The sequence below is a fragment of the Patagioenas fasciata genome, chromosome 5 (genome assembly GCF_037038585.1).
Source record: "Patagioenas fasciata isolate bPatFas1 chromosome 5, bPatFas1.hap1, whole genome shotgun sequence".
NCBI classification, from domain to species: domain Eukaryota; kingdom Metazoa; phylum Chordata; class Aves; order Columbiformes; family Columbidae; genus Patagioenas; species Patagioenas fasciata.
This window is the reverse complement of record NC_092524.1, coordinates 66706703-66729038: the sequence shown is the minus strand read 5'-3', so window position 1 is coordinate 66729038 and position 22336 is coordinate 66706703. Positions and strand designations below refer to the sequence as shown.

General features: G+C 48.4%; 1 protein-coding gene across 5 annotated transcripts in view; it reads left to right on the top strand.

Moving 5' to 3' along the window:
* FERMT2 (FERM domain containing kindlin 2) overlaps positions 1-19906 on the top strand; it is a 55248-nt gene extending 35342 nt beyond the window's left edge. For 2 of the 5 annotated variants that reach the window (XM_065838116.2, XM_065838120.2), the window contains 13 exons: positions 1791-1823; positions 2274-2499; positions 2641-2743; positions 3076-3183; positions 5808-5942; positions 7974-8023; positions 10727-10851; positions 13001-13107; positions 13615-13836; positions 16191-16211; positions 16648-16772; positions 16951-17092; positions 18576-19906. In XM_065838116.2, the coding sequence (XP_065694188.1) occupies positions 1791-1823; positions 2274-2499; positions 2641-2743; positions 3076-3183; positions 5808-5942; positions 7974-8023; positions 10727-10851; positions 13001-13107; positions 13615-13836; positions 16191-16211; positions 16648-16772; positions 16951-17092; positions 18576-18749 (1571 nt within the window). In that variant the 3' untranslated portion in view covers positions 18750-19906. The remainder of the gene's footprint in view (positions 1-1790; positions 1824-2273; positions 2500-2640; positions 2744-3075; positions 3184-5807; positions 5943-7973; positions 8024-10726; positions 10852-13000; positions 13108-13614; positions 13837-16190; positions 16212-16647; positions 16773-16950; positions 17093-18575) is intronic. The other 3 variants (XM_065838117.2, XM_065838118.2, XM_065838119.2) reach the window with 3 other exon arrangements.
* The last annotated feature ends 2430 nt before the right edge of the window (positions 19907-22336 follow it).

The following is a 22336-nucleotide window of genomic DNA, read 5'->3' as shown; positions in this document are numbered from 1 at the left end:
CTTTCCATTAGAAGACCTGTATTCACTTGTTTGTAAGTTAGCCAAATTTATAGCTATTTCATCTGGAACTTTTCATGACGTTGCCTGTCTCGGGGAAAATTTTTAAGGCAAACTTCTTCTGAGATGTTTCAGGTGTTTGGAGAAGGTGGTGAGGAGAATATCTGAGGGGCAGCTTTGCTCCCTTGGAGCAGACACTCAAACGGAGGAATGTGGGGGGATGTCCATGGGAAAACCTGCCCGATTTGGGGCAAAAAGTGGGTTTTTGCTTTTGTTGGTGGAGTTAATGCTCAGCCCTGTCTGCTTCAACCACAGGATGGTTGAGGCTGCAAGAGTGGATGGGGAGGAGGCAAGAGCATCTTCAGGGATGCAGTTTGTGGATGGTGATGGGGGTTTATTGCTGGTTCTTGTTGGGCTGATCTGCTCCAGTGTTACAACAGTCCATGGGGACAGCACGTTTCTGCTGCCTTAGAATCATAGAGTATCTCCAGTTGAAAGGAACCATAAGGATCATCGAGTCCAACTCCCAAATTATAATTATCTGGTATAAATACCTGGCCAGTCACCCCCAGCTTTCCCCTTGCAGGTGTGAAGCTTGAAGGTGGATATCTTCATCCCGTCACCATTTCTGGTGCTTTTTTGCTCACGCCTGGTTTGCTGGGTCTGTCTTGATGGCAAGTACCCATGGTCAGTAATCCAGACCGGCATGCAGGCAAAACAAGCAGGAGCATTGAAGGCATCCTGGTGCTTTTCTTATTCAATGGTGACGGACAGTTTTCACTTCTGTTTTCCATGCTCCCAGGCAGTTTAGAATTGCATTTCTATATTATTTAAATTTCCTAACCAGTACACTGGCTGTCATTGGTGTGATGCTGCTGATTCAAACTGCTCCTTCATCGCAAAAAACGGGAGTTCTGGAAGGTTTGTCTGTTGTTTGAGTCTCAGACTTTTCCAGAGGTCTCAGCTCAGCTTTCTGTCATTTCTTGGGCATCCAGAGAAGAGGAATCATTTGGACCGAGGAGCTGGAGGGTGGCACAGGAGACCCTGCTACTGGCATCTCAACCCTGCCACTCAACCCTTCAACACCCTTAATAGTGCATATCTGAACAGGCTCAGGATTTTAAAAGGGTGTAACTCTCTCCCAAAAAAGCCAGTTATTGGTCCTTCTCAATGCTGGTGTGCAGGTTTATGCCCAGCAAAGGATGCTGAGCTCGTTGCACAATGTACATACGCAGTGGAATTACTGACATTAGGATGCGGTCGTTGAACCTCCAGGTTTTATATTCTTAACGTAAAAATCAGTGGTCCTGTGAGATGAGTAGGAACTATTTAGCTCTGCATAGCTGGGTCCCCTTTATTTCCTTCATATTTGTAATTTTAAAAGGATGGGGGGGTTTGTCTGCTTGGAGTCTGTACGAGCTGTCAAGCTTTACAAGGCCTGGGATTAGCGTGTGCTTCGGGATCGGTTTTGCACCAAATCGCACCACTTGCTCAGCATATTAATACCGAATTTGTTTGGCCATCTCAGCAAGCTTTCCCGTCCATGAAATGCCGCGTTTCCGTGTCTGGCTGTTCCTTGTAACGTGAATAAAATAACCGTGGAGTCACTTCGGTTGCTTTGCCTGCCGAGTCCACCGGCGCTGCTGCAAAACACCCCGTTTGGGTGGTTAAACCTCACCTGTGCTATTCAGCCCTCATCCAAAAATGCCCATTTTTGGCTTCTGTCCTTTCCCACTCTCCCGATGACTTTCTCTCGCCTTCTCACTTCCCTCCTTTCTTTTCCCTCTCTATAGGCACCGATATTCTTTACATCGGCCCCGTCAAAGGTGAGCTCCACCTCAGTAGGACTTTTGTGCTCTGACCCTGGTCTCTTTGACTGCACCTTTAGTTTATTTTCCTGCTCCTCTAAAACTTTTGACTTCCAAAAATCTTTAAGCCACAGGTAATACCGGTAAGTCGGGGGCCGTTTGTGTCCCAGGTGATGCAGAAACCCCGGGCGCAGGAGTTTCCCGGCGTGGGAGACCTGCGCCTTTTCCCATGGATTTGGGCTGGAATGATGAGTTTTCCATCAGTTCTGCTCTCGGAGAAAGAGCTGAGAGAGAGGGACAGCTTTTCATGGGAAAACAAGCAGCACAGTGTTTTCCAATTGCGGGACAAAAAAAAAAGGGAAGGTTTTTCATCCGCTGGCTTCGGGTTTATGTCTGAGTTGGCTTGGTTGGGAGTGGGAGGGCTTGGCTGTAACCTAATTCCTGTCCTTTTATTCCATTTACCGGTAGGAAACATATATTCAAGCCCGGGACTCTATAGCAAAACGATGACACCCACCTATGATGCTCACGACGGCAGTCCCCTGTCACCCACCTCGGCCTGGTTCGGTGACAGCGCCTTGTCGGAGGGGAACCCAGGCATCCTGGCCGTCAGCCAGCCCGTCACCTCCCCGGAGTCCTTAGCGAAAATGTACAAGCCACAGGCGCTGCTCGATAAAGCCAAAATCAACCAAGGGTGAGTTAAGGATTTGGCTTTCTGCTTTTTTCTTCTTTTTGTCTCTTTTCCAATATGCGGTTTTAAATTGCATTCTTGAAAGCGTCATCGCAACTTCACCAGACCTTTTTGTGTGTGTTATCCCGTGTTGACAATTTGCAGATGGCTGGATTCGTCCCGATCTCTTATGGAGCAAGAGGTGAAAGAAAATGAAGCTTTGCTGCTCCGATTCAAGTACTACAGCTTTTTTGACCTGAATCCAAAGGTACAGAGCTATTTATTTTACTCGCATCCTACAGGCGAAGGCTTTGAGCAAAAGGCTGCCTCTGTTTCTAATGTGCTTTTGTATTGATAAATCCTCCACCGCTTTGGAAATTGATCTTGCAGGCATCAAACCTGGCTCTGTGTGCTCCCACGTAGCAGTTTTCTAATGCTTAGGTGTTGATAGGGATGCTCTCAGGGTTGCTTAGAGCCGCTCTGGCAGAGGCTTTTCAGTCTTGGATTGAAGCATCGCATTGAAATCAAAGATGAGACGGTTTGTCTTGGACTCTGCGCGTACATTTTACAACCGGTCGGTGTTTTTGCTGTGTGCCGTAGTACGACGCGATCCGGATCAACCAGCTGTACGAGCAGTCGAAATGGGCGATTCTGCTGGAGGAGATCGAGTGCACGGAGGAAGAAATGATGATGTTTGCGGCGCTGCAGGTAGGAAGACACCCCGAGACGCTTAAATTTGTGTTAAACTTGATTTTGTAGCTTTGCAGATTTCTCTGTTGGCAAATGCTGATTGACACGATCAGTGAGGTCTGCAGTAATTGGTATTTTTAGCCTCTCCTTGTCTTTGGTGGGAGCTTGGACTTCTCGTGCTGGTAGAAGTCGTATTGTTTCCCACCTCCTAATCCTCACTTCAGCTTATTAGGTAACTTAAATATTTGCTGCTGATTGATTCTCATGAAAAGGAACTTGGCTTTCTTTTACTAAACATGTTTATGTCTATCTTAACTTTTAGTTTTTCCCTTCTTAAAAAACCCCAGCAAGTACATGAGGTTACTGAACTGTGCATTTCTGGCACGGTGCCCCCCCCAAACAGCTGGTGATAATCTGCGGGTTTCCCAGAACTATTTATTTATCTGTTTTATGAAATACTCGGCGTGATTTGGCATAAATACTACACCTGCTATTGACTTCTGTAAGACGGATGGCAGGCCGTTTACTACGTGTGGTCTGGCGTGCCTCATCGTTGTAGGATGCGGAAATATCCCCATCAAGAGCAGGGCCATCTGCTGCTATGGCCCCTCTTAGGAAAAAAAGAGTGGGAACAGAAATGCAAAGATTCAGTTGACCTCTCCGAGAAGTCCAGTATGAATTGGGCATGGTCCTTTGTGTGAGATTTTATGGATGTTTTGGTTTTCTGGGGTAAAAACAGATGTAGCGCATCCTCCCAAAGTGGGAGGAGTGGCTGGTACACCAGAAGGTTGTGCTGCCATCCAGAGGGACCTCAACAGGCTGGAGAAATGGGCCGACATGAACCTCCTGAAGTTCAACAAGGGGCCAACATGAACCTCATGAAGTTCAACAGGACGAGTGCAAAGTCCTGTCCCTGTGAGGAACAACCCCATGCACCAGTGTGTTCTGTGGGCCACCCTGCAGGGAAGCAGCTTGGCAGAAAAGGACCTGGGTATGCTGGTGGACACCGAGTTGAACATCAGCCAACAACGTGCCCTTGGGACAAAGAGGGTGACTGGTGTCCTGGGCTGCATTGGGCAAAACAAGTTGAGGGAGGGGATCCTTCCCATGAATTTCTTCACTGGTGAGGCCATACCTGAAGTATTTGGTCCAGTTCTGGGCTTCTCAGTGCAAGAGAGACATGGACCATAGTGGAGAGAGCCCAGTGAAGGGCCATGAGCATGATGAAGGTCCTGGAGCATCTCTTCTTTGAGGAAAGGCTGAGGAAGCTGGGACTGTTCAGCCTGGAAAAGAGAAGGCTCAGGGGATTCTTATTAATGTAAATAAATACCTCGTGGGAGGCTGTGCAGGAGATGAAGCCCATCTCTTCTCAGCGGTGCCCAATGAGAGGACCAGAGGCCATGGGCACAAACTGAAACACGGGAGGTTCACTCTGAACATCAGGAAACACTTTTTTACTGCGAGGGTGACCAAGCACTGGCACAGGTTGCTCAGAGAGGTTGTGTAGCGTCCATCCTTGGAGATACTCAAAAGCCATCTGGATATGGTCCCAGGCAATCATAGAATCACAGAACAGTTCGGGTGGGAAGGGACCTTCCCAGCTCATCCAGTGCCACCCCTACCATGAGCAGGGACATCTTCACCAGCTCAGGTCACTCAGAGCCCCGTCCAGCCTGGCCTGGGATGTCTCCAGCAATGGTTCACCCACCACCTCTCTGGCCAACCTGGGCCCGGCTCTCACCACCCTCAGGGCCGACAATTTCTTCCTCATGTCTGGCCTGGATCTCCCTCCTTTAGTTTAAAATCATAACCCCTTGTCCTATCGTAGCACACCCTTCTAAAAGGTCTGTCCCCAACGGCTGTAGGTGGCCCTACTTGAGCAGAGGGTAGGACCAGATGATCTCCAGAGGTCCCTTCCGACCTCAACCAGTCTGTGATGCTGTGAGAAGCGTAGCTCTGCCCTGTGGGGTCCAGAGAGGTCCTTCAGGTATCGTACCTTCAGGAATTGTACCACCAGGTCCTTGGACTGGAAACAGCCGAGCTGGTCATTCCTGACTCCAGTTCTGGACCCCTCAGTTCCAGAAGGACAGGGAACTGCTGGAGAGAGTCCAGCGCAGCCACCAAGATGCTGAAGGGAGTGGAGCATCTCCCGTGTGAGGAAAGGCTGAGGGAGCTGGGGCTCTGGAGCTGGAGAAGAGGAGACTGAGGGGTGACCTCATTCATGGTTATAAATATGTAAAGGGTGAGTGTCAGGAGGATGGAGCCAGGCTCTTCTCGGTGACAACCAATGATAGGACAAGGGGCAGTGGGTTCAAACTGGAACACAAGAGGTTCCACTTAAATTTGAAAAGAAACTTCTCCATGGTGAGGGTGGCAGAGCCTGGCCCAGGCTGCCCAGGGAGGTTGTGGAGTCTCCTTCTGTGCAGCCATTCAAACCCGCCTGGACACCTTCCTGTGGAACCTCAGCTGGGTGTTCCTGCTCCATGGGGGGATTGCACTGGATGAGCTTTCCAGGTCCCTTCCAACCCCTGATTTGCTGTGATTCTGTGACTCAAGTGTCCTCAGGTCTCAGCACTTGCCGGGCTCTGCTCCCACAGAGGGTTCAGCCGGGCCCTGCTGAGACGCCGTGCCTTGCCTTTCAGTACCACATCAACAAGCTGTCCATCATGTCCTCGGAAAACCACCTGAACAACAGCGACAAGGACGTGGATGAGGTGGACGCTGCGCTCTCAGATCTGGAAATTACTCTGGAAGGTGGCAAAACGGCGACAATCCTGGTAAGGGGCTGCAGGCACGGGGTGGCAGGGTGACTCGGGTCCCCTCCTCGCCTCACAGGAGTCAGGAATAATGATCCAAAGGTGGGAATTTTTCCAGGCTTCCAACCTTTTTTTACTTCCTTCCTCTCCCTTTTTCTCTCTTTCTGCTCTTACAGCATCAGAAATTTGCCCACAGCCCAATGAAGCAACACAAAACATAGACCTCAGTAATATTTTCTTAAAAAAGGTGTTTTTATTTAAATATCAAGGAGTGATTCTTGTGGGATGGGACCCTGGGCAGTGTCCAACACGGGGCCAGCACTGAGCTCTGCTCTGAGCCCACAAAAACCTCTTGGAGCACCTGCACGTATTGAACCAAAGGCTTCATTTAGGTTATAAGACCACCTTCTACTTTTTGGGATGTTTGCAGTTAATTTAGCACGGAGAGCTCAGTGCTTGTGCCCATCTCTGCATTCCCACCGAACTCAAGCGCAATGTTGCTTTTTTTCCTGCTGGGTCCATAAGAACAAATGGTGTTGGAGAAGTCCCAGAGGAGCCAGGATCTTACTGAACCACCCCCCCTGCACCAAACCACCTTCCTGGTCAAATCATGGAACAATAAATTAAAATTAATTGAGTCTCTGTTCTCTTCCAAAATAGTGAATTCTTCACGGTGAGGTTTCTCTTCCACCGTTTCTAATTCATGGCAAAGGTTGACAGTACCTAAAACAGCTGCTGTGATTTTCAGAAATAACTTATGAAACTCTATTTTATTAGACTGGATTTTAGCCTGGAGTGAGCCCTGACTGTATTTCAGAGGATTTCGTAGTTTTTTCCCCGATATGCTGTTTTAACACTGCTTTTCCACCTTTAAAAATGTAAAGCCCAAAAACTGCCGAAAAAGGAGTGAGTCTGGTCCAACTTGGCACAGCTCAGCTTTTCCAGGCATTTTGCACATTTATACCATCCCTGCGTTTCATTTTAAGTTCTTTCAAACCCTAAAATCCCTGAAATTTTCCAGTCTTACACTTCATATCATTTTTTTTTAAGTGTTCATGAACGGTCTTTTTGAAGTTAACATCCATACTTATCCTGCTTTACTGGCATTAATAACTACAGATGTTTACAGTATTAACCGCTTGATGCAGGAAGAGCAGCGCTGCTTCAGTGATAATGATAAATTTCCATTGCTAGGAGATATTTTATAATTATATAATGATATAATTTTATAATTTAAAGCACGATATGAAGGAACAGTCCCCAACGGATAGAAGTGAAGACGACAGTGATTCATCAGAAAACCTCCATCCGTTTCCATCAGGGTTGCGAGCAGTAGCCATTTCCAGATGCATTCGAGTAATTGAATACGGATAATGGGCAATTACTGGGTTGTTTGTTTAGATTCTGCATTTTTTCCCCCTGCTATCTATAAACAGCGTTGCTCATTGCAGGCGGGAAGTAAACTGGCGTGCTGCTGGAAGCTGTTGGGGCAGCTTTTGCTTTCACTGTCCTTGGAAAACTCTTTAGTTGGAGCTCGTGGGAAATGCAAGTGCCGCCCTGTGTATTTTGCTCATGCAAAATGTGAAGATAAACGCAATATTAAAAAAGCCGGGGAGGGGAAAAAGCCTTTCTAGACAGTCAGAAATCCCTCCCCTAGTGCTCCGTGGAGGTGCAGAGCAGCATCTTTTTCCTTTTTCTTTGGGAATAACGAAGGGAGGAGAAAAATCCCCGTGTGAGCAGGAGCCGGTGTGACCGCCGGTGACCTCGCGGGTGGGAATTGGCTCCAGCCGCAGCAGGAATTCCTCAAAGAAAAATAAAACCTTGTCCTCTGGTTTCCAAACAGCACTTCTGCGCGATGGATTTTTCTTTGTTCACTTCTCCCATGAAGTGGATGAAGCTTTCTCAGGAGCATTTTCCTGACCCCTGAGCCCCAATGTTGGCTGATGAAGCTGATGTCGGCTTCCTTCCCGCTGCAGCTTCCCTCCCGCACCCACCGCCCTGGCTCCACTCGATTCATTCACCCAAATGCAATAATCTTTATTTTATTTTCAGGGTGACATCACTTCCATCCCAGAGCTCGCCGACTACATTAAAGTCTTCAAGTAAGTGCTGATGGGAAGAGGTGCTTGTGAAACTGGTAATGTCTATGAATAATTAATGGTCCTACCGCCTAATATCCTGTTGGGTTTTTTTTTTTATTAATCTGGCTTTAAGATCTTGCTGTGCATCGCTACATTACCTCGTGTGAAAAGCCATGGAGCAGTCACTGTGTAATACCACAGCTCAGAGCATCCGCGCTCTCTTGCTATTGAAACATTAGGGCAACAAAGATGCTGAAGGGAGTGGAGCATCTCCCGTGTGAGGAAAGGCTGAGGGAGCTGGGGCTCTTTAGCTTAGAGGAGACTGAGGGGTGACCTCATTAATGTTTACAGATATCTAAAGGGTGAGTGTCAGGAGGATGGAGCCAGGCTCTTCTCAGTGACAACCAATGATAGGACAAGGGGCAATGGGTTCAAACTGGAACACAAGAGGTTCCACTTAAATATGAGAAGAAACAACTTCTCGGTGAGGGTGACAGAGCCTGGCCCAGGCTGCCCAGGGAGGTTGTGGAGTCTCCTTCTCTGCAGCCATTCAAACCCGCCTGGACACCTTCCTGTGGAACCTCAGCTGGGTGTTCCTGCTCCATGGGGGGATTGCACTGGATGAGCTTTCCAGGTCCCTTCCAACCCCTGACATTCTGGGATTCTGTGATTTTACTGCTTTACCCCATAGCACAGTCACTAAGTATTTCACACTATTCAAAATATTTGATACTGAAGTCAATTGGTTCTTAAATATAAAACACAGTGTGTTTCCCACTGTCAGCACCCTGGGAGAATTTGCTGCATCCTGTAGCCAGCAGCACATGCCGGGTTATTTCTGTAACGCAATTAATGCCCGTTGGATAATCAAGCCATCCTAAAATTAGGAGTGAAACCTAGAAACCGTGCTCAGATCCTTCTCCTGCTTTGCAAGAGGCTTGATGAATTATAAACGGCCGGGATCGCAGTCTCTCTGCCTTGTCCTTGCCAAGAGGAGCAGGTTATGCTGACCGGGCTCCTCTTCCAGCTCGCTCAGGATTTAGTTGTTTTGGGTTTTTAATTTTGCTTTGACTTGGCCGGTGTTACATGGAAACCGGGAACAGCGGCGTCTGGACTTGGAGTAACATTTTGGCAGCCACGACCATCTTTTGCAATTTATTGCCTGCTGCGGCAAGGGTTATGGTGAAAGTTCTGGAAGCTGGCAATAATGGTGAGATGTCACAGCACAGCTATACGATAGAGGAGAAAAGCTGTAGGCAGCGAAATAGGTTTGGAACAAGCCATGATTTTATTAATTATTTCGTTCCGGAGCCAGAAAGTGCCTCTTCTGTTCTGAGGAACTCTTTCTCCCTCTCTGAAAGCGAATTAATACTTAGTCCATGTCCATCTGGGCTTGCGGTCTGTCTTAACCTGGGCAAGGTTTCAGCACTGCAGCCTGTACCCTGCATCTGAGTGGGTGAACAAACAGACAAAATCTTGTTCTTTCTTTTCATTTGCTTGTTTTCTGAATAAAATTAGGCATGTATTGGGCAGCTAATTGCTTGCAAACTGGAGTGTTGGTTGGTGGGACAGCAGCAAGAAGCTGCTGGTTCCTCACCCAGTGCAGCCCTGAACCCTAAGGCTGGGATGTGAGACTGTCCTGTCGCCGTGGGGAAACACAGAATTGCCTTTTGCCTCCTAAAAATGAAGGCCAGGCGGTATTTGACTGCCAGAATCCCAGCGTAAATGACGTGATGTTAGGAGCTGGTCCAGCTCTACATGTGCCTCTCGTCGCACTTCACCAGGGAGGAGCTGCAATGTGAGTCTGTATAGATGAGGGTTGAGCAGCTATTAGAGGGTGATGAGAGCCTGGCCCAGGTTGGGCAGAGAGGTGGTGGCTGAACCATCCCTGGAGACATCCCAGGCCAGGCTGGACGGGGCTCTGAGCAACCTGAGCTGGTGAAGATGTCCCTGCTCAAGGCAGGGGTGGCACTGGATGAGTTCTGGAATGTCTCTTCCAACCCAAACCATTGTCATTCTGTTTCTGGGATGGAGATGTCAGAAATGCATTGCAGTGCGAGGCTGCAGATACAACCTTTGGATAAGGTTTAGAAATGAGAAGGGGTTAAGAAAAAGCAGAATCTTGTGGCTTTTTGGAGATCTTGGGCTCATGGTGGGATGAGCAGGCTCAGGATGATGCTTTATGTTGCTGTGGGTTTGCGGGGCCATCGCCGCTTCTGCAGTCGGGCAAAATCCATGTTTTCCATAGGAAGGAACTGAACCTTTTCTGATGTGGAGTATTTAAAAAGAAAACAACAAGAGTACTCATACGTGTGCTTGACTGACAAGTCTTAGAAGTACCGCGTCTTTTCAGAGCTCAAGCAAAGACGTTCCAGTTTAATGGGGCAGGTGAAGAGGAATATTTTGCAGCCGTTTGTGGACATGTCCATTTTTATATACAGTTATCTGCTCCATCCACCTCACCCCCATTTAGTGGGAGCTCCCTGTGACTGAAGAGTCCAAACTTTCAATTATAGCTCAATTTCTTGACCCAGCATGACAGCGAAGGGCTGGCGAGCAGTGGCTGAGCTCCCAGGCAGGGATTATCCCAGGGTGGGCATATCCCAGGGTGGGCATATCCCAATCTGCTGACACCACATTTTCAAGGGTGAAAGGAGCTTCCCTGTGCAGCAGTTTGGTTTAGGAACTTAAACCAAATGTCACATCTCTTAACGTGCCCCGCAGGCCCAAGAAGCTGACATTGAAAGGCTACAAGCCCTATTGGTGCACCTTCAAAGATACCTCCATCTCCTGCTACAAAAGCAAAGAGGAATCCAATGGGACCCCTGCACACCAGATGAACCTGAGAGGTGAGAGAAGCATAAGCACTGTCGCATTTTAATTCAGTAATAACCTGTCCCTCTTGTATCTTGTTTTCCCGTTGATTTATCTTCTTGGCATGCCATCCTGGGGTTGGGTCATTACAAGGTGTTTCAAAAAGATGGACCCAACGTGTTGCAATTACACAAAAATTTACGAATGGTTTAATGAGTTATCAAGTTTCGGTAACCTTTGTATAAATGCTTTGTGTTCCCTTCACCTGCTGTATGGACTGTAAGAGTTTCATTCATGATTGCAGAGATACAGTGATTTCAAATTGATTCCATCTTGTTTAAACACCCTGTGTGTTTAAAGAACTGAGGGTGACAGGGTTTGATGTCATGGCATATACTTAGACTTTTAGAAAGTAAGCGATATGTGTGACCCCAAGGAGGATCCCCGCCAGTTCCCCAAAACCATGGGCAGACAACTTGCCGTTCTCCTTTTTTCTGTATCTATCCAAAAGAATTGAATAGAGACTGAGCCTGAGCTGGAGCGAAAGACCGTTCTCTTTCTCCACTGCCTTTAATAATTACTTTTTCCTCCTCTCCCTGGTGCTGGTTGTGAGCAGCCTCGCTCAAGCCCTCCCTGCCAGCATTGCACATGAGTTTTTAAATTCCTCTGGTTGCTGCCTTCTCTTTTGTCAAGTTAAACATTCCTGCCCCGGCAGCCACCAAACTGCAAAAAGCTCGTTTATTTTCCCCGTGGAGACAGGAGCAGATGTGATGCCAAGTGATCTCAGGCTGCGGTCGGAGCGAGGCCCGGCCTGCAGGACCTTTTTGGGAGCTTTTGACATATCTGCTGCGGTGGCACTTTTAAAGAATCTCGGAGGCGGCGTTGAAGCGGCACCCGGGCTGACTTGGCTGCTTCGGTTCATCACCCCCGGTGTTTGTACAACCGCTTGTAGATCTGGGGTAATGGGTTCAAACTGGAACACAAGAGGTTCTCTTAAATACGAGAAGAAACTTCTTCATGGTGAGGGTGGCAGAGCCTGGCCCAGGCTGCCCAGGGAGGTTGTGGAGTCTCCTTCTCTGCAGCCATTCAAACCCGCCTGGACACCTTCCTGTGGAACCTCAGCTGGGTGTTCCTGCTCCATGGGGGATTGCACTGGATGAGCTTTCCAGGTCCCGTCCAACCCATGACATTCTGGGATTCTGTGATCTCTCCAAACACCAAGAGTGGGATGCTCACACCTCAGCACTGACTATAGCAGCCCGAAATAATGCATTATAGAGAGGTTTCAGGGTCAACCCCCATCCAGAAACCTTTTCCTACACTTCTGTGAAAATTTTAGGGCCATGGAGTATTTGCCAGCCACCGGGTCCATTTGCAAGGCCAGGCAGGGTCTATGAGATGAATCCTGCAGGCACACATTAGCTTTGCTTTCAGATCAGGTCTTGCTTTTTCCCCCTGTTTTCCTGTCACACAGAAAAAGAGACGTCTGACATGGATTTTTTCCCTGCTACGTAGTGTGGAGATGAGGTGCAAGACCTTTCAGCACTGAGATGCTATTGGACACCCTTTAGTTGGAGTGCTTTGCCTTCTCTTCTCTTCCCTTCTCTTCTCTTCTCTTCTCTTCTCTTCTCTTCTCTTCTCTTCTCTTCTCTTCTCTTCTCTTCTCTTCTCTTCTCTTCTCTTCTCTTCTCTTCTCTTCTCTTCTCTTCTCTTCTCTTCTCTTCTCTTCTCTTCTCTCCTCTCCTCTCCTCTCCTCTCCTCTCCTCTCCTCTCCTCTCCTCTCCTCTCCTCTCCTCTCCTCTCCTCTCCTCTCCTCTCCTCTCCTCTCCTCTCCTCTCCTCTCCTCTCCTCTCCTCTCCTCTCCTCTCCTCTCCTCTCCTCTCCTCTCCTCTCCTCTCCTCTCCTCTCCTCTCCTCTCCTCTCCTCTCCTCTCCTCTCCTCCCCTCCCCTCCCCTCCCCTCCCCTCCCCTCCCCTCCCCTCCCCTCCCCTCCCCTCCCCTCCCCTCCCCTCCCCTCCCCTCCCCTCCTCTCCCCTCCCCTCCCCTCCCCTCCCCTCCCCCCTCTCTTCCCCTCCCCTCCCCTCCCCTCCCCTGTCCTTTTTCCTTTATTTTTTCTTTCTCCTTTTTCCCATTTTTAAAGCATATTTCTTCACACCCCTGTTAAAAAACGGCTCCTCCTTTGCAGGATGTGAAGTTACCCCTGACGTGAACATCTCTGGTCAGAAGTTTAACATCAAACTTCTGATTCCAGTGGCAGAGGGAATGAATGAAATCTGGCTTCGCTGCGATAATGTAAGTTGATCGCTTGGACCAACCATCTCTTTACCCTTCACTTACACTTGGATGTACCGTGTAGCTGGGGTTAATTAAAAAAATGTGCCTGGTCTCAGAGCATGTGTGTGAATTTGGAGTAGAAAAGAAAGGGTTTTTGGGCATTGGAACAGGCTGCCCAGGGCAGTGGTGCAGTCACCATCCCTGAAGGGGTTGAACAGACGTGGAGATGAGGTTCTCAGAGACATGGGTTAGTGCCAGGGCTGGGTTAATGGTTGGACTCAATGATCTTCAGGGTCTCTTCCAACCCAAATGATTCAGTGCTTCTATGAAAATCAGCTCCTGCTCTTCCATGGCTTTGTCCCATGGTTATAGGCTACACATTGGCTGGGTTTCTGCCCATCTTTGTGTGTCCTTGAGTCTCCTGCGGCTGGAAGGAAAATAATGTTTCCCTGAAGGTTTATTTGTTGGGGGAATGGTGGCACCCCCACCATTCTGACGGGCCTGGGTCTCTCTTTTGGGGGGCAGGAGACGCAGTACGCCAGCTGGATGGCCGCCTGCCGCCTGGCCTCCAAGGGCAAGACGATGGCCGACAGCTCCTACGGCATGGAAGTGCAGAACATCCTCTCCTTCCTGAAAATGCAGCATTTGAACCCCGACCCGCAGCTCATCCCGGAACAGATCAACACCGACATCAATCCCGAGTGTCTGGTTTCTCCTCGCTACCTGAAGAAGTATAAGAACAAGCAGGTACGTGCTCGCCCGCTCTCTCGGTGACGTTGGTGTTGGTGTGACCGGGTTGGCCGTGCACTGTTTTGGCAGTCACCGGTATTTAACACCCCGTGGTTTGGATGTTGTCACTTAATCGGATGCACGCGGTTACTAAAATGAAACGCCGACTGAAATACGTGGTTTCGATCCAGCACCTGGGGATGGCACCCACGACCTTAATTATGTTGTATATTATACGACGGTGCAAGTACACAGCCTCGGCACTTTTTCTTTGCTTTGTTGCCATTTACTTTAAATGCATTTTAAATTTATTTCCGTTTGTTTTAAATACGTTTTGGGAATGGTTTTTGCCAAGCGGCGGTGCAGCAAAGCAGGGGGCAGCTGCCCCCATCTCTTCCCACGCAGATGAGACAAAATTAATCCCTGGTGCTGGGATTAAAACCCCTTCCCTTGCACAGAGCCCGTGCAGAAAATCCTCAGGATCAGCGGAGTTGCAGTTGCTTGCAGTGCTTTATCCCGACTTGGCTGTAATGCGGTTTGCATATTTCTCTCTTCGCTTTTTTCCGCTGCTTCCAAATGCCAGTCCTTGAAACGTTGCTTCATTTTTGAGTTGCCGTGACTTGCGCTTGAACTCCACGCTACATTCGGTCCGTGCATGACAGGGCTGAACTGTTCTGCGCTGGAAATAAACGCATGGTTTTTCTGAAAGACGTTATATGCCAGTACAGCGGCAAAAATAAGTAAGACATTGCTCCTTGGCCTTTCGGCTGTAGCTTCCAGGCTGTGTGCTCCAGGCTGGTTGTGGCTATATACAGTTTCTCAAGACCCAGAAGAGGGCTGCAAGTCAGAGAAGCAGGAAAAATATAACTTTTTATTGGCACAGCACGATGGTTTCCTGGCAGTGGAGTTATATTTTATATAGCCCTTATTATTCTTCTGAATGAGCCTTTATGTCCACTTGGATGGAGGAGACGCTACATAAATATAACATTTTAACATATATAATACCTTCTAGGCTTGAACTCAGTAAAATGGAGGCACCTGGAAAAATATTAGCTTGCAGAACTTGCTTACCGTGCAGGTATCTTTATTATAAAAATAACCTCCATAGATCCATGGGGGCAGGCACGAGCCCTTGTGCTGCTCCAAGCCAGGCTGGATGCAAATGTCGGGTCCCCTATAGACACCGAGTCACCTATAGGCATCGGCTAAAGAGAAGATATAGTATTTTCCTTTATGGCCAGAGGCAGAGCTTGCTACAGTGGAGGATGTTTGCTGGTGGTGCTGGTGCGGCTGGAAGGGACAGAGAGACGGAGGCTCTGGGAATGCGAGGAATTCAGCCGAGAGGGTCCCTCTGCGCCACAGCAATGGGGGAGGAGGAAGAGGAGGAGGAGGTCACGCAGCCCGCAACTGGTGCTGAAATGGGAATTGGCAGTGGGCCTGGCTGGAGGATTTATAGAATCATAGAATCACAGGGTGGTTTAGGATGGAAGGGACATTCGAAACTCATCTGACGCCACCCCTGCCATGAGCAGGGACATCTTCACCAGCTCAGGTTGCTCAGAGCCCCGTCCAGCCTGGCCTGGGATGTCTCCAGGGATGGTTCATCCACCACCTCTCTGCCCAACCCGGGCCAGGCTCTCACCACCCTCAGGGCCAACAATTCCTTCCTCATGTCCAGCCTGAATCTCCCTCCTTTAGTTTAAAACCATCGCCCCTTGTGCTGTCACAACAGGGTGTTACAGAGGCGCTGCATCCCAGCTGTTTGTCTCCACCAGCCCTTGCAGCAGCGTTGGGTTGGTGAGCACCAAATCTTTAATGCAATTTAAAAAACCGCCCCAAAATAAGCGTATTCACAGCTCTCCAGCGCCTGGCCGGGTTCAGTGTCAGAGCCACATCCAGCCCTGGCAGGGGCAGATGTGTCCTCGGGAAGCCCAGCTGATGTTCTCCTCCAGCCACTTGTTACCCCGAGCAGCATCCCCGTCATCTCTCTGTGTGTCTCAGATAAAAGGAGCTGCTGAGCTTCCTGTTGAGCTTCCTTTGCCAGTAAGCGGGCTTGAGTTTGTGCAGAGGAGTGCAAGGACATGAATTTTCTGAGACAGCAGCTTCACCCTCCCCTTCACCCACCAGCAGGACCAAAACCATCTCTACACGATACCAGGGCCAGCACGAGGGGCAAATCTCTGCTTCCTTATGTTCACTTCAGCTGCTTTTCTGCCTAAGAAATGGTGCATGTGGTTTTGTTTTGCTTGAACTTTGGTTTGCAGTTAATTTACACTTTTCCTTTGCTTTATTGCCATATTTCTGATTGCCTTTTTTTTCTTTCTGCCTCCTTTTCTTTTTTTTTTATTTTTTCGCCTTGCCATCTACAGCCAGGCTATGTAAGAGACTTGGTAAGTGAGAGCAACAATAAAACTAAGATAAATTTAAGATAAAATAGCCTAGAACCCCTTTGGTTTGGAGTGCAATAATGAAAAAAACTAACAAAACCCACCCCCACCCTGAGAAACTTGGGCCCTGTTTGGTTTTTATAATGGTCCCTGATGATTTATGCTGCGAAACTAGAAACCCTACACCAGAAATTTGTCCGGCCGTTTGCTCACGTCCCGCGTCTTAAACTAAACGAACCCGAGCGGCTCTTCGCCTCCGGACAGCTCTGATCTATATTTGCTTTTTATACGTCTGGGGATGCAAAGCAAAAGCAGCTCGGGGTAGAAATTATCGATCGTCCGCGTCGTCCCGAGTCGTTAACCCGTTCGCGTGACGGTCGCGATGCCGCTAACGACCCCCACCCCGTCGTCTAAAGCCGGTGTGTCTCGCCACCCGCAGATCACGGCGCGCATCCTTGAAGCCCACCAGAACGTGGCCCAGATGAGCCTCATCGAGGCGAAGATGCGATTTATTCAAGCCTGGCAGTCGCTGCCGGAATTCGGCATCACGCATTTCATCGCAAGGTGGGTCCGCCGGGCGGGAATAAATACGCAGAATATGTTAAACATGCAGCTGCGGAAGTTGCGCCGGGCCTGAAATTAAAAGCATTACTCGCATCGGCTTATAAAACCGATTTTATAAGTTAACTCAGCTGCTGATTTAAGGCACGGAGCTGTGTATTTATAAATCCCGGTGTTGCAGGTTCCAGGGAGGCAAAAAGGAGGAGCTGATCGGCATCGCCTACAACCGGTTGATCCGCATGGACGCCAGCACGGGCGACGCCGTCAAAACCTGGCGCTTCAGCAACATGAAGCAGTGGAACGTGAACTGGGAGATTAAAATGGTGAGAGGACCTTGGACACCTCGGCCGCTTCCCCCGCTTGTGTTATGTGAGACGGGCGATGCTCTGGGGTTTTTTATAAGTTAAATCAAAGTCAGGTTTTCACAGCACTGTTTTCTAAAGTGTGTCCTATTAATGTAGTTAACGTGATATAGTTTTTCCTCCTCGCTTTTCTACCCTCCTTGGAGATCTAGCAGAGCTCATCCTGACTGCTGGGGGTGTTGAGTGTAACCCTTAAAAAGAAGAAAAAACCCTGAATCTTTCTTTAATGCAGCCACTTACACACTTAATGCATTAACGATTTTCTCATCCAAATAAAAATCAAACTTCAGAACTGATGCTCAGGCTGGATACTAACCAGTAATACAAATGTACTGGGCCTTATCTGTATTAAAATTAGTTTTATTTGCAACATTTCATGCAACTTTGAAAGCAACAGAAGCCCCTTCTCTAGGCTCCAAGATGGGCTTTTACCCAACCGTTCCGTTCGGATGCACAAACATTTTGTAGTTCTTTTCAGCACAGCAGTCGATGAAAATTGCCAGGGATACATCAGGGCTGGTCTCCTGCAGAAAATACTCCGCTTGCCTTCTGCCTCAGTCTTTGTTTCGCCCCAGTTGCAAGCCCCAATATCCCATTTATTCGGCTCGGATGCGCTGCTGGGAACCCCTCTCCCTCCCGCAGAGCTGTCACTGATGGGGGGACAAAAAACCACCAGGCATCAATAAATGGACAGTCTATTCAGTCACGCCAAAACGAGCCCCCTCCAGCCCCCATAAAGCATTTCTATGGCCAGATTTCAACTTATAAAACCAGAATACAGTCGCAGGGAAAACTGGAAAGAAATTCAGCCCTTGATAGTTCTGTGCCCGGTCTCTGTTTCTCTTGAAGCAAAGACGATGTCGCCGTGTGTTCACTGCCGAGAGGTGCAGAATTAACTCCAAGTCACAGCAGAACAAAAGGTGGAACGATAATTTAAAAAGATAGATAGATGAATATAGATAAAATAGAACATTAAGTTAAAATAATAATTAAAAAGAATTTCTGTATCTAAACATACGAACAACAATCATTGCATCATAGAATGACAGAATCTTTCAAGTTGGAAGACCTCAGGTTGCGCCAGGGGAGGTTGAGGTTGAATCTGGGGAACAATTTCTCCCCCAAAGGGCTGTGGGGCATTGGAACAGGCTCCCCAGGGCAGTGCTGGAGTCACCATCCCTGGAGGGGTTGGACAGAGGTGAGGTTCTCAGGGACATGGGGCAGTGCCACGGGTGGGTTAACAGTTGGACTCGATGATCTTGAGGGTCTCTTCCAACCAAAATGATTCTATAATCCATAAGGACCATTGAGTCTGAGTGATCACTGATTTTTTGCTTAAACCATGGAAAAGGCGCCTGGTTCATCAGAAAAGAAAAACAAAAGGTAGAAAAGAACCCCTTTGGGAAGAGCCGGCGAGGTTAACCCCTGTGGTTTCACCCTCTAGGTGACGGTGGAGTTTGCAGATGATGTCCGGGTGTCCTTCATTTGCACGGAGGTGGATTGCAAAGTGGTTCACGAGTTCATCGGCGGCTACATCTTCTTGTCGACGCGAGCGAAAGATCAGAACGAGAGTTTAGACGAAGAGATGTTCTACAAACTGACCAGTGGTTGGGTGTGAGGCCCACTTACTGTCCACTGAGAGGAAACCCCATGGCCATATTAATATTTAACTTTAAAAAGCTGTTCTTTGAAATATGCTGCTTAATAAAGTAAGCTTGAAATGTATCTTTTTTTTTTTTTATCATGAAAATTTTTGCATTACCAGACCAGTTAATCTGTGTGCACTAATGAGCACTTCTGTTAATTTGCTATAACTGGGCCGCCGGCCTTTAGATACCAAATGTGATGGGCAGATCAGGATAAGATTTGACTGACTAAAAATAGCCAATTTTCTACAAGAACTCTAAGCCATCTTCTTGTAAAGCCATCCAGGGCTTAACCTATATGAAGTCTATTTATCATGTTTAATGCATGAGTGTTTTCTTGCCTTTTTATTTCGTGTGTTTTTTATTCTGTACATTTGACCTGTTTTGAAGTCGTCCTACCCGCCATCTCTCCTTTCACACTACACGCACCGGGACTGCTATAGGTGCCTAACATGACTTCTTTGCAAACAACTGCGTGTGGCCTCGAAGATGATCCCCTGTTAGTCTGTTAGAGCTGTTTTATTTGTTAACTTGCCTTTTGATAATCATTTATATTGTCTTTTTTTTTTTTTTTTAATTTTATTTTATTTTTACACCGTATTGTATTATGACACTTTTAGTATTCACCAGCATAGTCACTGTTCTGCCTATGATATGCAAACTTTTTCATTACGATATGAAGTAAAGGTCTATGAAGTATAGGTTTTGTGTAACTAATGTAAAAAACACAAATTTTATAAAATTGTACAGTTTTTTTAACTAGTCTCACAAGCCAGCTAGAATATTGCATAGATCTGGTGTATCAGCATTAACTATAGTGTGCCTGTAAGGGGTAAGGGGAGTAACCAAGAAGCAAAAAACCCCCCCAATAATTAATAATTTCAGTCCAGTAAATTTTTATCCAAGTTAAATGGGATTTCAGAGCTGCACCACAGCACCCTCAATAACTGATACCCAGGGCCAGGACCTCCCTGTTCGTTAAGCCAGCGCCTCATTAACGCTAACGAGGAGGGATCTTCTGCCCCACCTAATGCCGAGGAATAACCCGTGTTGCATTCCTGTAGTCTGTGGTTTCAAGACTATGTACAAATGCATTTTATTTTAAATAAAAGTCAAATCTTTTATTTAATATTCAGCTGCCGCTCCTGGTTTTTGTGGTCCAACTGTGCTATGGGAGGGCTATAAGTATTAGGTTGGTGCAAAGGTAATGGTGATTTTTGCCATATTCACCTGACTTCTTGCCAACCAATTACCACTTCTTCAAGCATCTCCACAGCTTTTTGCAGGGAAAACGCTTCCACAACCAGCAGGAAGCAGAAAACGCTCTCCAAGAGTTCATTGAATCCCGAAGCATGGATTTTTATGCTACAGGAATAAACAAACTTGTGTCTTGTTGGCAAAAATGTGTTGACTGTAATGGTTCCTATTTTGATTAGTAAAGATGTGTTTGAGCCTAGCTATAGCGATTTAAAATTCACAGTGCGAAACTGCAATTACTTTTGCACCAATCTAACAGCTCCCAGATGGTGCAGCCACCCCGTGCCACCGCACCAGCCCGCGTGTAGAACTGTGCTCAAAACTGTGCTCAGTTATGTCAACAAGAAGGAAAATTGATCTATTTGCAAGATGGGCTTAAAATGTTGTATCTCAGTCCTTGAAGTGGCAGAGATGCTGTGGCTGCAGGGGAACGGGGATTCATCCACCTGCTCCATCCCAAAAACGCCCCGAGAGAGGGGCTGGAGATGCTCTGGTCCATCTCCCAGTGTCAGGTTGTCCCATCCCCATGTAACACTGCGGCAGTAGGGATGGAGCGAGGTGATTTAGGACAGTAAAGCACCAGCAGCAGGCAAGGGTGGCAGCTTGATGGTGTCCCCAGGTCTTGGGGGGACAGAGAAGGGCGGTGACAGCAACACCTGCAGCATCTTTCCAGGTGTAAGCTGAGTTTGCTCCTTGTCCTAACTGCTGGGGGACCTTAAAAAGAAAGACAAGACCTGAATCTTTCTTTAATGCAGCCAGTTGTGCACCTAATGTGTAATGATTTTCTCAGCTAAATAAAATCAAACTTAGAATCACAGAATAGTTTGGTGGGAAGGGACCTTCAAAGCTCATCCAGTGCCACCCCTGCCATGAGCAGGGACATCTTCACCAGCTCAGGTTGCTCAGAGCCCCGTCCAGCCTGGCCTGGGATGTCTCCAGGGATGGTTCATCCACCACCTCTCTGGCCAACCTGGGCCAGGCTCTCACCACCCTCAGGGGCAAAAATTTCTCTGAGGAAATCATGCATTTCCCCATTGCTGCTGCATTTCTGCAGCAATCCTCTATTTTTTTTCACCACGTGCTCCCATACAGGTCACACCCTTGCTCAATAAAACCAAGAGGAGGGGGTGGCCGGATGGTGCCGGGCGATTCCTCCCGCTGTTCCCACCACAAATGCAACCGCGACTGGAGCAGAGGTTTGCTCAGGACGTGCCAGGGATGTTCCCAACCCTGCCCCATGCCCACGGGCCTGTTTTTGTGGGTGCTGGCAGCTCCCAGCTGCCTGGCAAGTCCAGGCAGGACCGGCGGAGGGGCAGGCACGATCCTGGCAGGGGTTTTGGCTGGATACAGGAGTGGGTGAGGCCATAAGAACGTGCCTGGCCTGGAATAGTACAAAGCTGGGTGTGTGACGGGGTTGGCTCACCGAAAAATATTCACCTCCTATTTCACAGCCTGAGATTATCCAGGTTGGGGAGGTGTAAAGTGTGGGGAGAAGATGCTTCCCCCCACATCCATCCATCTCCAGCTGCCTCCGCAGGGCTCTGCTACGCTGAATCGCGACCCAATTTTGCAGCTGGGGGAATGGATAAGGCAGGAAACGCTGAGCAGAAAAACAGAGGAGGTCGGGGAAGGGGCATGGGAAGGCAGAGGCTGCTTCCCACCGCAGCCCTTCCCTGCATGGACAGAGACGGGAGACGCTGGGTGAGACACAGGGTGCGATGTGGGCGCTTGCAGGAGGCTGGGAAGCAGCAATGGGGTCACAAGAGGCTTTGAGGTGATCCAAAGGAGGCCTCTGAGTTTTCTAAAATGTCTTTCGTTCCTCCTCGGACGAAAAAAATGCAAATAAAAATGAGTTGTGGGAGTGGAGGGGGCAGAGAGAATGAAAAGCAGTTATCTGTGGTTTACCTGAGGTCTGGAGAAACACCAGGTAAAATAGAGCAGGGAGATAATCTCAAGCGCCAGGATGGGAACTGCTGCACGCCCAGCATGGACACAAGGTGAGGAAGAAGCCTGAGGAGCATGTCACAAGATGGTTTGGGGAGGGAAGTGACAAGGACAGGATGGATGAGCCACCCCAGGGACAGGCGGCAGCAGCAGCAGGACTGTAGGACAAGGAGGACCACGGTGTTTGCTCTGCTGCTCTTTCCATCATCATCAGACATGGCTGGTGGGGTGATGCTGAGCCAAAGGGAAACCAAGACTTGGTGGGTGCAGAGAGTTTCCAGCGATGTGCTGGGGTGAGGTGTCAGGAGCCCGGTGGCTTTGGGGGTGTTTGGGTATTAAAGGGAACAACGGCGGATGA